This window comes from Harmonia axyridis, chromosome 6, assembly GCF_914767665.1.
Source record: "Harmonia axyridis chromosome 6, icHarAxyr1.1, whole genome shotgun sequence".
Classification (NCBI taxonomy): domain Eukaryota; kingdom Metazoa; phylum Arthropoda; class Insecta; order Coleoptera; family Coccinellidae; genus Harmonia; species Harmonia axyridis.
This window is the reverse complement of record NC_059506.1, coordinates 23,179,804-23,195,544: the sequence shown is the minus strand read 5'-3', so window position 1 is coordinate 23,195,544 and position 15,741 is coordinate 23,179,804. Positions and strand designations below refer to the sequence as shown.

General features: G+C 33.0%; 2 protein-coding genes across 6 annotated transcripts in view; one reads left to right on the top strand and one right to left on the bottom strand.

Moving 5' to 3' along the window:
- On the top strand, positions 1-10,883 carry LOC123682120. Its single transcript, XM_045620530.1, has 5 exons — positions 1-169; positions 354-653; positions 2,907-3,223; positions 9,672-9,807; positions 10,299-10,883. The coding sequence occupies exons 2-5, from the start codon at positions 366-368 to the stop codon at positions 10,533-10,535; spliced, it is 978 nt and encodes a 325-aa protein (XP_045476486.1). The 5' UTR covers positions 1-169; positions 354-365; the 3' UTR covers positions 10,536-10,883.
- A 771-nt stretch (positions 10,884-11,654) lies between these two features.
- Positions 11,655-15,741, bottom strand: part of LOC123682982 (protein split ends) — a 148,011-nt gene continuing 143,924 nt past the window's right edge. For 4 of the 5 annotated variants that reach the window (XM_045621847.1, XM_045621851.1, XM_045621848.1 and 1 more), the window contains 7 exons: positions 15,589-15,660; positions 15,190-15,320; positions 14,930-15,105; positions 14,132-14,745; positions 13,576-13,776; positions 13,225-13,386; positions 11,655-13,095 (listed from right to left, as the gene is read on the bottom strand). In XM_045621847.1, the coding sequence (XP_045477803.1) occupies positions 12,964-13,095; positions 13,225-13,386; positions 13,576-13,776; positions 14,132-14,745; positions 14,930-15,105; positions 15,190-15,320; positions 15,589-15,660 (1,488 nt within the window). In that variant the 3' untranslated portion in view covers positions 11,655-12,963. The remainder of the gene's footprint in view (positions 13,096-13,224; positions 13,387-13,575; positions 13,777-14,131; positions 14,746-14,929; positions 15,106-15,189; positions 15,321-15,588; positions 15,661-15,741) is intronic. The other variant, XM_045621849.1, reaches the window with a different exon arrangement.

Genomic DNA, 15,741 nt, shown 5'->3' with positions numbered 1-15,741 from the left:
AAAAGAAAAAATGTGCGCTGACTCGTGATTATAATTCCCGCCAATATAAACAAATTGATAAACATATGTGGATGGTTGAGGTTAAGTCTGAAATCCAATGGTACCTTTATTTTATTCATTTATTCGTTATCTTGCTTTTGTAATGCAGCTGGAATTTCCTGCTTAAAAGGTACCTACTTTTTTAAACGCTATCAGACTGATTTCTTGTATTATAATTAAACAATTGGACAATCGAATTTGATGATTTATAACATAGTTGCAAAATCTTAATACCTATTCAAAAAAATTGTATTTTTTATATTAATAATATTAAAGGAGGCGTACTTGTCTATGAATAATATTCTTTTGTCCAGGATACCATAAAAATGTCTGAATGGAAGACTATGGAAGATATAGAAAGAGATCTCTTCGAATATTCACAATTAGAATACCCAGGTAGTTCTCTCACTATTGCACCGCCTAAATCAATTGCTGAATATAGAGCAAGAACCACGACATCTCGAAATCCAGGAATATTTGATGATCGTCCTGAGAGAAGGGAAATTTTCATTAGTGGACGTGGTAAACACCATCCTGGTACTATCATCATACCAGGACAACCAGTTGTTTCATACCCAGAGGAAGATATGGATCTCAGGAGAAAAATTAGAGAGGTCAGTCCTGTAACAACTTGCGAGTTCTAATTTTGAACTTTGTTATTGGAAATAACATTTGTATAGAATGTTGAAGGAGTAATATTAAATTAGTGTAGTCATACTTGAGTAAGTGTTACATTTTTGAATAAACTAATGGGTTCAGTTGATTCGTTTTCTAGAATTCTTCCCAGATTGCTCATAATATCATATGGATATCGAGTATTTGAGTCCATTGCAGGTCCAAATATCATTACACATTGAATGGATTTACATAAAATCTAGAGATAGTAAATGGATATCCAACACATAATATTTTATGAAAGTCCGTTGGATATCCATTAGAGGCAGTAAATTTATATACCTTCTCACAATGACAGATTTCTTATAGAGGTTCATATGAGAGTTTTAAAATAGGCAACAATCTAATAAACAATTGACAATTTATTACGATTGGCCAAGTTCGTTTGTCTCTGTGCAGTTCAGCCCTAGGCAGATGCTCTTCTGTGAACGGTCACCTCTGATTTTGAATACTGTGGGCCAACTTGAATTTTCATGTTTATTTTTTCAACAGTTTCACCTAGCAAGACAGCTGAAATTGCAATAAAAAATTGGCTAAGAAGAGGATACTGGCCAATGAAAAAAATCAAATCAATGAGTTTGAACCCTGAAAAAAAAATTTCATATTTTGAAGGATGATTTTTTTTAATCGAGTTTCATATGGAGTTATATTTGTGAGCTATGAATTATTTTCAAACTGCTCTTCGTTTTCTTTCATCTACCTAAGAAATAATGATATTCAATATATACTATCTTATTACTTACATTATCATATATTCAAGTTTCTTGTTATGAAGGAAAATTGATATCGAAGAAAGTTTTATTGACAAATGATATCTCATATCTTAAAATATTTCATGTATATTTGTTCTGCATATTTTGAGGATATCTCAATGATAGTGGTAGGACATATCCTATAGTGGTCAATACTGCATAACTTAGAGATATCCATAACATATATCTTTAGTATCCATCTGACATTCAAAGGACAAACCTGTGCTATTTGGGGTATAAAGTTCAAGAATATATGGGCGCTAAAAATGACAATTATCACATTAAGGAGGCTTTTTCAAGTATACCTAAAAATATCCTCACTTCATCCAACTTCCCTTGTTCTAATTATGTTTGTCAAAATATTCCTCATATAGTATATTTATGTAATTATTCGAAGTTAATAAAAATCAAAATAAAAAAATTTAGTAAAAGACATACCCTACAGATCAAATACCCAATACATCAGATTATATAAATTAATGGAATAAATAAGTTTCAACAAATAAGTATATTTATCAATCAGAAAATTTTCCACCATTATTCATACATAATCACATTATTATTAACAGAAAGAATTTGAGCATGTTCATATAATCTGATGGCTATTTACACAACTAGAAGGTATGAATCAGTTTAGTAACCTATTATATTTTTGTGAAATTATTTTGTATAAAAATGTAGTTGCTTAAGATTAATCTTACCATAATATAAAGATTAGGTATTGCAATATGAATAAAAATCCAATTTTTGAAGGATGGGCTTATTCTCTTAAAAGATCAGTATCTATATATTTAATAGTGAGTAAATTTTTTTTCAAATAATACCTCTTATTATCCACCTCCCTCATCAATATCACATTCAAGCATATCCACACTAATTGCTTTTTAGATTATATTCAAAATGTTGATATTAACCTAATATAAAATTTTACATGGTTGATACCACCTGAATCATTGAACTGCAGAATCAATTTACACACAAATATCTGATAACTACTAGTTTATTCAGCTAAGTAAATATCTTGCTTTTGAATAGTTTTATTTCATGAAATCTCCCCAGAAATATAGCATTCATATAAATTGTTTATATGAATGCTATATTTCTGGGGAGATTTCATGAAATATATATTAAGAGGATTGCTGGTAAGAGGTGGATAAGCGTGGCACAGGATAGGGAGACATGGAAGCGGTTGAAAGAGACCTATGTCCAGGAGTGGATGAATGCTGGTTGAAGAAGAAGAAGATAAATTGTTTGATAGCTTGATAGAAACTTATGTGTAATATTTCTCATCGCACTATTTTAGCTGGCAAAAACAAACTGGTTTTTTGGGGTTGATAACATTACTCCTCTTCTTTGAGACCAAAGAGGTAGATGCTAAAAAAAGCAATTCTAATTTCATCCATGGAAAACTTAAAAAAAATTTATGATTACTATCATTAGGTTTCAGGCTTGGGGTATGGTAATGAGCTTACAGAAAGTTTGTGCAGGCAAGAAGTCTCTTCAGATGAAGAGGAAAGCAATACTGGATTTGTTCTACCAAATCTCAAGTTACGTCCTTCTAAACCCAATACAATCCAAAAAAAACAATGTTTTTCTCCCAGGAAAAGTCCAAAACTAGAAGCAGCCGAGAGCAAAAAAAATTATATGAAAAAAGAATTGAATGAAATGAAAGGTCTAACTGCAGCACAGAAGATTGAGAAAAATGAACATGAAACAAGTGAAAATGTTGAGGAAAATAGTGAATTTCCAGCCGAAAGGTAATGTTTTAGATGAAACTTAAATTGTTTTTTATGTTTGATGTTCTAAAAATTATTTTCATAATATAAAAATACTTTCGTATGTATTGAATAAGTGAATTTATTGTTAGTAAATCCATTGTTGATATCTTTTTTCTGTATTATTCCTCAATACCATATATTTGTTTTGGCATTGTTTTTCCTGTTTTCAAATAGTTTCCACTGGGAAGTACTTCGATACTTTTATATATTATTATTATCTTTAAAAATATTATTTTTTGTTTTATTTCCAATTTTGAATATTTTCTGAAAAATTTCCTGAACTCTGGGCTTCCAATAGTATATTAAGTATCAAGAACGGTTAACGTGTTTTAAGAGTCTACTAATTATTATTGTCTGAAATCAGTATTTTCTAACATTTTTGATGCTTTTAGTGTTTTGAAAAATGTCATTATTATCCTAACTACTGAGAAGTGAGAAGTCAAAAGTGACTTTTATATAAAAGTGATATTCCTACTACTTCAGTGAGAACCAATTCCATTAAGACATGAGGCATTATCTTTTGAAAATTTTAACCATGTGCATGGGCTCTCTTAATGTCAAGGGTAGATTCGACTGAATTTGTCTTAACACCTTAACTGCCACCAGTACAGCCGGCGGCCAAGTGACTTGATACTTGAGGCGCCAAACGAAACTGGCGTATCCCGAAAATTGCTATTTGCTTTTTTCCACTAAATATTGACATATCATTGTGAAACAAAAGCGCATATCAAAATATTGAATTTCTTTTTATATACGGAAATTATTTTGTATTGGTACAGCTGTACAGAGAATTTCGTATTCATATTTTACTATTTGGCCGCCGACTGTACAGGATGTCAATATTGATAATAATCACTGAAAATCCTATGCTGCAGTTAACATGTTAAGTATCATGCAAACATTCAATGGGTCTCTAATGCAAAAAATTTAGGTCTTATCCTTGATAACTCTCTGGTCTTCAAACAACATATAAATAAAACATGTAGATCATTGTTCATGAAGTTGAAAATGTTGTATCAACATAAACATTCATTGAAATCCTAAATGAAACTTAAGTTGGTCAAGACATTGATTTACCCGAATATTGATTAATATTGTAATGTATACTATAATTTTCTGGCACAGTACAGTAAATCTAGATTACAAAGAGTGCAAAACGCGTCGATGAGATTTATTTGCTGCGTGCCGTTTAGACATCATGTAACTTTTCACTTTCGGGAACTCAGAGAGTTCAAAATAGATAAAAGGGCTTATTATCTGTTAGCACGGTTTCTTCCTGAGATATTTCATCCAAGGCAATTGGTAATTTATGCTTGAGAGATTCTTTCAGTATTTGTGCATTTGTTTCATTTATACGCACATGTTCGATAGATCGGGAGATCTGGGTGGTCACGGTAAGATATTGACGTTTTGCTTCTTCAAAGCGCTGCATAGAATGCCTTACGGCCACTATCCTGTTGCTGAATCTGATCCTCCAGCTCCTAAAGGACATTTCGGTGAGCATTCACATTACCTTGGATAAATACCAACTGAGTTCTGCTTCCTTAAACAATAGCACCCCTACAATGTAGCGCACATGCCACTCAACAGCAAACTGCACATTTTGACATTCTCCACGTCTACATCTAACCATCATGCCACCATAGTGCATTAACAACCAGAATCGTGAGTCTTCACTGAAAGACACCATTAGCCATTTGATGTCGTAAGCAACACCACAACCGTCAGTGGAAGTACAAGATGAGGTCAATAGGACTGCAAGCCAAAAGCTCTTTTCAACGGTAGGCTATAGCCATATCAATTGAATTCGTCTGACTACTTGAAATAATTTTGAACAAATGTCTTTCTGAGGGTATATTCCCCGAAGCACTAAAATCAGCGAAAGTTTAACCAATCTATTAGAAGAGAAATGAAAGTGATCTGTCGAACTACCGCCCAATTTCCATTCTACCAGCCATATCTAAGGTAATTGAAGAAATCATTATATCAAGACTCCTAGCAAATTTTGAAGAAAATGAAATGCTTGGCAAACAACAAATTGGATTCAGAAGCTCCAGGTCGACGACAACTATGTTACTGGAGGAAATAATCCAAGCTGTAGATAATAAATGGCCATCAGAAACTGTTTCTCTGGATTTATCAAAGGTTTTTGATACCGTGGAACCATGACATATTGAAGAGGACGGATTAGGTGGTGCTGCTGCTTATCAGCAGCAAGTTGCCTTTTAGAAAGGAACGAACAGATGATATCTCATCTGTTCGTTCCTTTCTAAAAGGCAACAAGTCCTGTGGAACAACTTACTATCAGGAAGCAGGAACCTAAAGCCTGGAGTTCGTCAAGGATCAAGACTGGGACCCTTACTTTTTCTAATATTTGTAAATGACCTGAATTTGACAAGAGATTAGCTGACCATGTACCCTTCTATTTGCAGATGATACATCCTTTGTCTTTTCTTGAAGGCTGCAGACGATGGGGAACTGAAGATATTAGAGCGATATGTTCATTTAACAATCAACCACTGGTTCAGCTGTAATTTCTTGCCACTCAACATCTAAAAATAAAAAGTGACAAAAATAAGATTTTTGGGAATTACATTGGACGGAGCACTTTCATGGGAACTGCATATGGCGGCACTAAAAAAACTTACAGTGGCAATCTACACAATTTTGGTAGTGAACAGTCTCGTATAGGAGCGCAGCAGTGGTCGCCTACTTTACCAACATCCACTCGGTTGCAATGTATGGAATTCGCTTGTGGTTCATTAAACCATAAATAATAATGAAGAACGATTGAGGCAAACATTACAAATCGTTTCTAAAGTGATCAAGAACAATGGAAGAGCCTAACAAAATATAAAGGTGAAATTTGTTGAGAAGATATGTAGGTTATGCGTAAAAGCTTGAGGAAGGAATTTTGAGCATTTACTGTAACGAAGAACGAATTGATCATCAATGACTCTAACCCAGTGCTAAAGACTCACTTTCAAGACGATAGCAACTATCGCAGGAACTATGACCATTTAAACAACTTGATAGTTACTATCGCACTGTCGCTATAGTACTATCACGATAGTACAGTGCGGTCAAAAAATAAATGGGACAGTTGTTGCCTGGTGTGAAAGCACAGTATAAGGAAAGGATAGTAAGCCAGTGTAGTGCTTTTTTCGATTTTGTTGATGTTGAGCGCCATCTAGTTGCACTCACGTTTAACTCGAATTTTACTGTCAAAAATTGGACCGTAAAGTGGAACCCTCTGAAAAAATTGGTGTTATTTTGAAGAACTAAAATATTTGAAATAGAGTGGTCAGAAGATTTCTATATTTTGATATTTTTTCTGCTCTGTAATTAGCATTTACGCCAGTGGAGTGTATTTGTGATAACTTAATAATAACATAGTATAAGGAAAGGGTAGTAAGCCAACCGACGTTTGACGGCAAGGAAATAGTCACCAGGGGTCGCTACTGTAGTTGGATTTGGAGAAGTAACTCGATAATAGATGGCGCTGAATCATGAGCTATAGATGGCGCAGAAATAATACGATAATTCATTCAGTGGCGTGGTTGAAAAGGGGTCGCATGACATTGCCAACAATTTTTATGTTATTATTAAGTTACCACTACATTTGAATATTCATTGAATATTTATTCAAAATATAGAAATCTTGTGACCACTCTATTTCAAAAATTTTAGTTCTTCAAAATAACACCAATTTTTTCAGAGGGCTCCACTTTACGGACCAATTTTTGACAGTAAAATTCGAGTTAAACGTGAGTACAACTAGATGGCGCTCAACATCAACAAAATCGAAAAAAGCACTACACTGGCTTACTATACTATCCTTATACTATAATAAGAGTTATCGCATTTTTTATTGACCGCCACTGTACTATCGTGAGAGTTACGATCGTCGTAAAACAGGGCCTTTAGGGATCATTTTCGGCTAAAAATTCGAATATTACAGAGCCTTGGAAAATTATTAAGCGATTTTTTTCAATAGCTGGTGTTGCAGTTAATGTAGATTTATCATAATAAATAGGGTATTTTTCGAACTTTCACACAACTAATGCTGACGAATCAGGGCCGGCGCGAGCAATTTTGCCGCCTGAAGCAAAACATTTTTTGGCGCCCCTGCTGTATAAGTATCAATAAACCCAACAAAAAACATCACCTGCCTCGATCATAATTCGCCATTTTTGATTTCTCTAGCGATTTTGCTAATCGTTTCCTTTCTAAAGTCGTTTCCATCGGGTTTCTTTTTTTTTGGACATTTTTACCTGAATTAATTCCTATATTTCTCCGACGCCGATGAACAATGCGTAAGTAATATATCTGATTGTCACATTCACAATCGATCACATACGATTGATGAAAGATTTCCTATCACACCACAAGATACAAAGGGCGGTAAGGCATGCAAAGCTTCGAAAACTAAATGGGATTAAAACATATGTTCCGCTGTAATCATTTAGCATTTATCAGTAACTATTTTCGAATTCAGAATCGTAGGAATTTTCCATATGTCGAATGTGTAAACAACTTCCACGTAATACGAAGTGTTGTAATAAGAAGGTGTTGTCATTATTTATCAAGAAGAAGAAAAAACTCTCTATGTTGACTCAAAGATGTCTAGAAATCCTGGTGTGTAGACTGATTCGAATTTGTTTTAAACTTTTTGAGATAGCCCCTGGATTCAGCTAGAACTCACCAGAGTTCTGTAAACAATGTATGCGCTATCTGAAACATACGCGATCCCTTGAATAAATCCCTAGATTTATTCTCTTTTCCCAGGTTATGGTATGACCCAAGTAATTGTATTCGATTACATTTTCGATGACGACGTTGTCTAAACGGATCTGTGTGATTTCTGGACTCATTATTTTTGTCTTCGTGATGTTCATTTTCTTTCCCACACTTTTGGTCTCCTCATTTAACTCCTGGATCATTAACTCGATCTCTTTGATGTCATGTGATAGCTGTACGATGTCGTCGGCGAAGCGGGGGTGGTTTAGATATATTCCATCGACCCTAATTCCTCTATTTCTCTATTCCAGTCTCTTGAAGACATCCTCAAGAACCAAAATGGAGAGTTTCGGCGAAATGGTGTCTCCCTGTCGTACTCCTTGTTTAATTTTGATGTTATTGGTCTTGGTTTCGTCATAGACTTTCACATGGAGGCAGGCGTTTTTGTAGTATTTTCAATTATAGCACTCTACCTAGAGTCGATGCGTGCGTTGTCCATATATTTTAAAATAGAACAAATTTCAATTGAGTCGAATGCCTTGTGAAAGTCAATGAAAGCCATATGAACAGGTATGTTATACTCTACCGACTTTTCAATGAGTGTTCTGACTACCTGCAAATGGTAGAAAAACTCCTCCGAAAACCAGCCTGCTCTATTGGTTGATATGAGTCAAGTTTAGATGTTAATCTGTTATAACTTTTGTATAGAGCTTATAAAGGTGAGATAACTGTCAACTGTGATATGTTGGGATTGGCATGGTAATGTAATGATTAGGTGTGGATTAAGATGTCTTAAATACTGTTGTGCTCACTTACTCTTGAAAAACCTTAAGATTTAAGTGGCAACTTTTGATTTCCGCATCGTTCCTTAAGGCAGCGCTGACGTCGTCTTTCTGTCAATCTCGATTTGAGGTAAATCAACAATAAACTACTTCTGACAGAATTTTAGAATATCAATATTAATAATAATATAATAATCCATCTTCTAAGGACAGAACAAAAGAAAATTTTGAATTGATGCCGTTGATTGGTTCATTCTTTCTATAGCGCAACCTTAAGGAAGAAAAGAGAAACGGGACCCATGTCGAACCTAATCGCCCTGAAAAAATCTAATCAGTGAACACACCAGTATTTTAGACATCCAAATGTGGATCTATGGTTGTCAATGTTGTCTGTCATTGACCATCACAGAATACTAATAATTGACCATTGTTGTCATTGTAGGAGATGGGGGTTCACAGACTTGAATTTTCTGTTTCCATCTAAATATTTATGAAATGATATAATAGTTTTTTCATTGGAGAAAAATGCAGTGAAAACCACGAAATATTTGTGAAATTATGTTTTCTAGTCAGCACTAGTTTTTTTTTTATAATCATAACGGATTCAATATTAATTCTCCATATTTATATCCACTAGTCAGTTTGCTCGTTCGTCTTTCTTTTATTTGCTATAAAGTTTGTTAGTTAGTGTTTTTTATTATTTCCACAAATAAGCTGTGTGTGTGATATTTTAATTAACAATTTACAGTTACTATATCAAAGATAAATAATATGGCATCAGAATGGAAATTTGAACAAGTTTCAGAAGATTTTATTGACTACAGTCGTGATGATTATGATTATGATAGTTTAAATCTTCCTGAAAATTTCGATAAAGCCCCTATTATATCTGTTTCTGAATATAGGGCTCGTACTTCAGAAGTTCTTCCAAGAGGAATGTTTGATGAGGAAGATGTGCCTGGAATTTTGATAAGTAGGAAAGATATTCCTGCAAACTCTGTTAACGAGGATGTCTTACCAACAGATACTGAGAGATTTCAGGTTTGGATTTTGTTTTTAAACAATGAATTTAATTTTTTTTTTTTTTTAATTTGAGATCATTAACCTAACATATTTGTTGATATATATCTTGCGAATATAAGTACATCTTGAAAATTGTCAACTTTAGTTAAAATTAAACTTGAAAAAGCTCAACTGTGTTGAATAATATTCATCTACACCAAAGAAAAAAGTACATTCGAAATTATAAACTACCCATCTTATTCAAACCATTTAACTTCTTGGTTGATTCTCTCAGTCTTTATAATTTTCCACCCATTATTTGAAATTTAGATGAAGAGGAGAGTTGTTGAAATTGTGAAAATTTAAGGAGCAAAATGTTTTTACTTTGATTATTTAAAAACGTTTATCATTTGTAAGAATGATTCTAATATCTTTGATTCCAATGCTAATCCTTTCCCCCAAAAACATCCAATTACTTATAAAATCCAGCTTGAAAAAAAATTATGGCTTAATAATCTCTTAAATTGCAGGAGGAAGCATCAAATTATGACAATGTTGACCACATGATCAATGAAGATAAACCAATATCAGGAGGAAACACAAGCTCAAGTAGTCAAAATATCAAAGAAAATAAAAAAGAACAGAAGAAGAAAAAAATGAAATTTAAGCCATTCAATAGGAATTCTAATTCTCAGTCTTCAAACCAACCTTGGATACCAAACTTCGCTGCAAAATTTAAAGATGATAATGAGTTTCCACCCTTATGACAGTTTTTATTGTTGTTAATTGTTTTATTGAATTTTCAAAATAATATCCTGTGAAAATGATATGTAACTCCAACTTTCCACTATACTGTAGTTTATTGAAACATTGAAAGATGATAACAATCAGAATTTGAATAATTTTCTGTGCAATAAGATCGTTTATCACTAGTTATTTTGTAAAATATCAAATCATATTTTTTAATAATATTTTTATAACTAGTTACACAATTTTTATTTTGTGACATATCAAATCATATTTTATAATAATATCTTTTATAACTAGTTAAACAATTTTTATTTTGTAAAATATCAAATCGAATTTTATAATAAAGAATTGTGTTCATATGAAAATTTTAGTTTTTCCAAGAAATTCGGAAATCACATACATTTCAATTATTTCTCGTCTGAATACTCTCCAGAAGGAATCAAAAGGATTTTTTTAAAAACAATTTTATTAGATTAGCAATTATTCACAAAAACTGTTGTGAGCATATGTATACACATGTAAATTTTCACCAGACTGAGCTGAATATTTCTAGAGTAGAATAAATTGGAATATAACAAAAATTAAATTTTCCGGGCATTTTTCCTAATGAATGAGGATATTGATTTTCCTTGGCATCTGCATTTGAGATTTTTTTAATCGAAAAAGACTGGGAGAAAGTCGGTTATAAAAACGTTATCGACAAAGAAGGGAAAAAGATTTACTGATCAATAAACACGCACAAAGAATTTTTAACCTTTCAATGATTCTGAACCATTATCTCGAGGGCATAGTTTTTGGCCAGTGCACGAGTATTGGTTTTAATTCTTTCAGGTGAAAGAAAAACAAATTTTTATGTAGAAAGTCAATGATGTATGATTATTGACACAGATACTGCAATTTTTACTGATTCATTCAATCTTGAATAGTTTGTTTTCTAAAATTATTGAGTATTCAAGAGTCACTTTGGATTTTCCCTAATTGCTTTCTTTATGCTAATTTTGTACAGTTTTATTAATGGAAACCATTATACCCCCTCTATATTTTCACCTGAGCAGAATCTGGAAATATTGGTAGATGTACAACTTTCGGACTCACCCTGTATATATATTGGAGAATAGAAATGAAACCATTTTGCATTTGTCATAATAGTTATAATAATGTATACTCACAATACACAGTATTTTTCATATATGTACAAAATATACAGTAATATATAGACATCACAATGTTCCCTATATTAATCATTTGTAACGCAGGCTAAATTATACTTACAGCTAAAGTACACTGTACATCTTAAAGAAAACCGAAAAGAAGCTTAAAATAACAAACTAAAGACTATTTATTCACATGTATTTTACAATTCAATTTAAAAAAATGATTGATTTTCATATAATTTATGTATGCTACAATATTTATATATTATGTCTATATGCTCATTTATATTTGCCATTTTTCTTTTCAAACTACAAACCGGTAACGTTCAAATTTACATTGTTAATTTTGAAAAGCACCTTGAGGTTAGGTTGCAAATGTACAAAATTCCAGAAAGTTACCTCCAAACATTTACTGAAATGTAAACAGAAGCTGAGAGATAACTCTCATTGATGTATTATCAAGTTCTGATATTTCCTGTAATTCTCACAAAATAAACTAAAAAACAATATTAACAAAAACTCAACTCATTTATTCAAACTTTCAGTGAAAATTACAGAAAAAAATAAAATGTCCATTCTATCAAAGTCAGACACAAATTATCCCAATCCTGTGATTATAATCTGTGAATATTCAAGACAATTTGATGTAAATATTCCATGTATTATAGCAGTAAGTTGTTTTAAATATGTGAAAATGCATGATTAAAACAATATTTGTCACCCGACTTTGATTGAATGAAGCAGGGTCATAGTTATGCACCAGCAAAAAACGACCTCTTCATCAGACAAAACCAGTAATAAATAAATAAAATAACAACCTGAACGTAAAAAAAAAATAAAGCAACAGAACCGCAAGGCAAATAGAAACGAAATCTAACATACTCAAGTCACTCTTATGAAACAATCACAAATATTGCAACAACTCCATAAGAATAATAATATTTTACAAGATGTTTATGAAAATAAAGATCTTCTAAACAAAGAAAAATTTGTATAACTAAGTTCAATATGAGATCTCTTAATAGGTAGTAAGTTTATTTTTTAGTATTTTTATCCATTTTATTAATAGTAATAACATTCTTTTTTATTCCAAGAAATCACAGTGAAACTTTAAATATATTAAGTAATCTTATTAGGATTGATCCACCATTTCAGATAAACTGAAAATGATCTTCAACAGAGACGTAAATTAGTAGTCGAGTCGTAGTCATGCAGAATTCAATGTTAATAGTTCCGTATAATATGTGAACAGAAAAACATACTTTTTGAAGGACATGTTCAAGATGCGCAATCACACTGTTGTGATTACAATAAGCAGGTAAGAAAATTCTTTGAAACCTTCCAGGAGGCGGGGGGCTATTCTCCCAAGGTTTGTTTCAACGAAACTGCATCTTTTCGGGAATATATGGACGACAAAGGCAGGCTGCAAAAAAAATTTTGTTGAAACAGGACGTTTAAAATTTGCAATCACCATAACAAATAACTTAATGATGTTTCAATTGACTTATAGGCAAAAGAAAAATAATATATGTGATTTGTAAATTGTACTTACAGGTTGAGTAGTTCCAGGAGCAGCTACATTAACGATTCCTGCAGCTTGTTTTTGATGTAGGTAATTTATGAGTCCGTTAGCCAAATTTGTATTATTTGTCATTACATCCTCGTGGTCCTTTCCACAAGGCAACGCCATAAGAATAGCATGTTCTTTCTCAATCTAGAATAAAAGCATTATATTTTATAGAAAGAAAATCAAATTTTGTCTTCATAAATAAAAATAGTATAGAACAAAAAGATTAATTATACTCAAAGACAACGGAATTCAATATGAGAAAATCTGTAAACACCCGTTCCAGTCTTTGAGAATAAACTGAAACAAGATGTAATAATATATTTGATAACCTACCTGCATCTTTCTGGTAACGCCCTCCACCTGAGGAGGTTCTAACCTCATTCGTTGGAATATTCTGAGTGGTGGTGTTGAACCGTCAGTGTTTGTGGGTAAACTGCACTTGGCAATGTGATCATTGCCAGATAGGAAATACATTTGAACAGCAGCTTGATCATTCTTCAAGGCTAATAGACCTTGCCACATTTGCTTATGGTGCTGCAATAGAAAAAAAAAAACATTTATCATTCAATAAGATAAAATGCTAGTAGAAGATAATTGGAATTACAACAAATTCGACTACATGAAAAAACTAACATAACATCTTTGAAATGAATTAGAAAAATATTGAAAATATGATCCACAAGAATACAGTAACCAACCCAACAAGAAAATTTTCAATCCAAGAGTTTATTTTATAGTCTCTTCAATAAAATAACCCAACTATATAGAAAATATTTTTTCTTTGTTTGGGCTGTTGTGTAATGAAATGTACTAGGTGAAAAGGACTTTAGTCCATGGCCTTTTGATTTGGTTAATAAAAAACTGTTATTATTATCGAAAATTAGCTCACCTTCAATAATTCGCCAAGAGCAGTGTGATATGTTGGAGTGCCTCCAATATGTCTTGCAACTGCACCGATAAAGTTACCATTTCCTCCAAGATTGTTACACAGGCTCATAGTATGTGTTGAAACTGGCCTATCTGGTGTTGAAATGCCTGGTAGTCGATCTGGAGTTAAGTGACTAGACATAGGTCTATCTGGTGGTAAATGACTAGATGAAGGTCGTTCAGGGTTGCCCAAAGGCAGATGACCCATCAGAGCAGAATGTCCACTCAGGGGCCTGTCCGGTGGTAAATGAGAACTCAAAGGTCTATCGGGTGCCAAATGAGAACTTAAAGGCCTATCAGGTGCCAAATGTGGGCCCAAAGGTCTATCAGGTGCTAAATGTGGGCCTAAAGGTCTGTCTGGTGGCAAATGCGGCACTAAAGGTCTGTCAGGTGCTCCCAAACCGGCCATATGAGATAGAGGAGGTCTGTCACCAGCCAGAGCTGCTACAGAACTATGACTAGTAACAGGTCTATGTGCTGGTGGTGGTTCCGCAGCAGGGTCATAGTACCGATTCAAGTTATAATGTTGCATTCTTGCAGTTGGCATATTGTAAACTTGTCCAATTTGAGGGGAATCTGAAAATAATACAAGAATTAAATCAATTATAATCGAACTAGAAAACATTGAATGATTAAAAAGCATTAAATACAAAGTTATTGTAATGGTCTTCGACAAGTAATATCGAAGTTCCATTAAATGAAATAAACTACTCAACTATAATTTCAAAGATCTCATTAAAATATATTATGTATATTGTACCTGTAGCTCTGTCATGTGGAGAATGCAGACTATGGGGAACAGCAGCACTGCGACTGGAGAGTGAAAGTCCAACAGAATTCGAGATCCTCAACTCCAAAGGTGGCGATGTTATAGGAGCTTCTTCGCCTTCCTGTCCATCACCAGCCTTCTCTATTCCTCCAGTAACGACAGAAGATCTGAAAACAATTAAAACAAATTTATTATACAGGTTCTGATGGATACTGATCAAATAACAGTCAATTAAAATTTCAAGAATTTACCTTGGAAAATGGTACGATTGTCTCAGATACTGTTGATACATGACATGAGATGGATTCATATAATGTGGTGGTGGTAAATCGTGTGGTCGCAATGAAACTGAACCCGGTGGGAAGTGAGGTATGGTTTCAGCCTGGAAAAAAAATATCATTAGTAGAGTACATTTGTAGTGTAAGATTATAGCTTTCATTTATCTATAGAATATATTATTGTAACTCAGAAATATAAACATGCAAAAATACTTATTTGGATCACACAAAAAAATTTTGTTTTAATAATAAAATAAAGTTTCTAGTTTGAAACCAGAATTTGATAACGAAAATCAAAAGACATTAAGAAAAAGTGGCTAAGTAACGAACACACATAATTCAAGTGAAATACACATAAATTAAGAAAATCACCTGAGGTGAAGGCGAGTTTTGATGAGCTGGTGGTGGACTACGACTTCTATTATAAAGACCTCGCTCTCCATGCTGCATGTTAGTATAAAAAAGACCCAATTAGTAAGAAATCAATGAAGAATTCATATCAAGTCTATTCTGCACGTTATGTGA

Bases quoted from the DNA above. Each gene is read 5' to 3' on its own strand.
- LOC123682120 (XM_045620530.1), top strand. From the start codon at position 366: ATGTCTGAATGGAAGACTATGGAAGATATAGAAAGAGATCTCTTCGAA. The intron at 654-2,906 runs GTCAGTCCTGTA...TACTATCATTAG, and splicing joins TCAGGAGAAAAATTAGAGAG to GTTTCAGGCTTGGGGTATGG. The intron at 3,224-9,671 runs GTAATGTTTTAG...TTCTGAATATAG, and splicing joins AGTGAATTTCCAGCCGAAAG to GGCTCGTACTTCAGAAGTTC.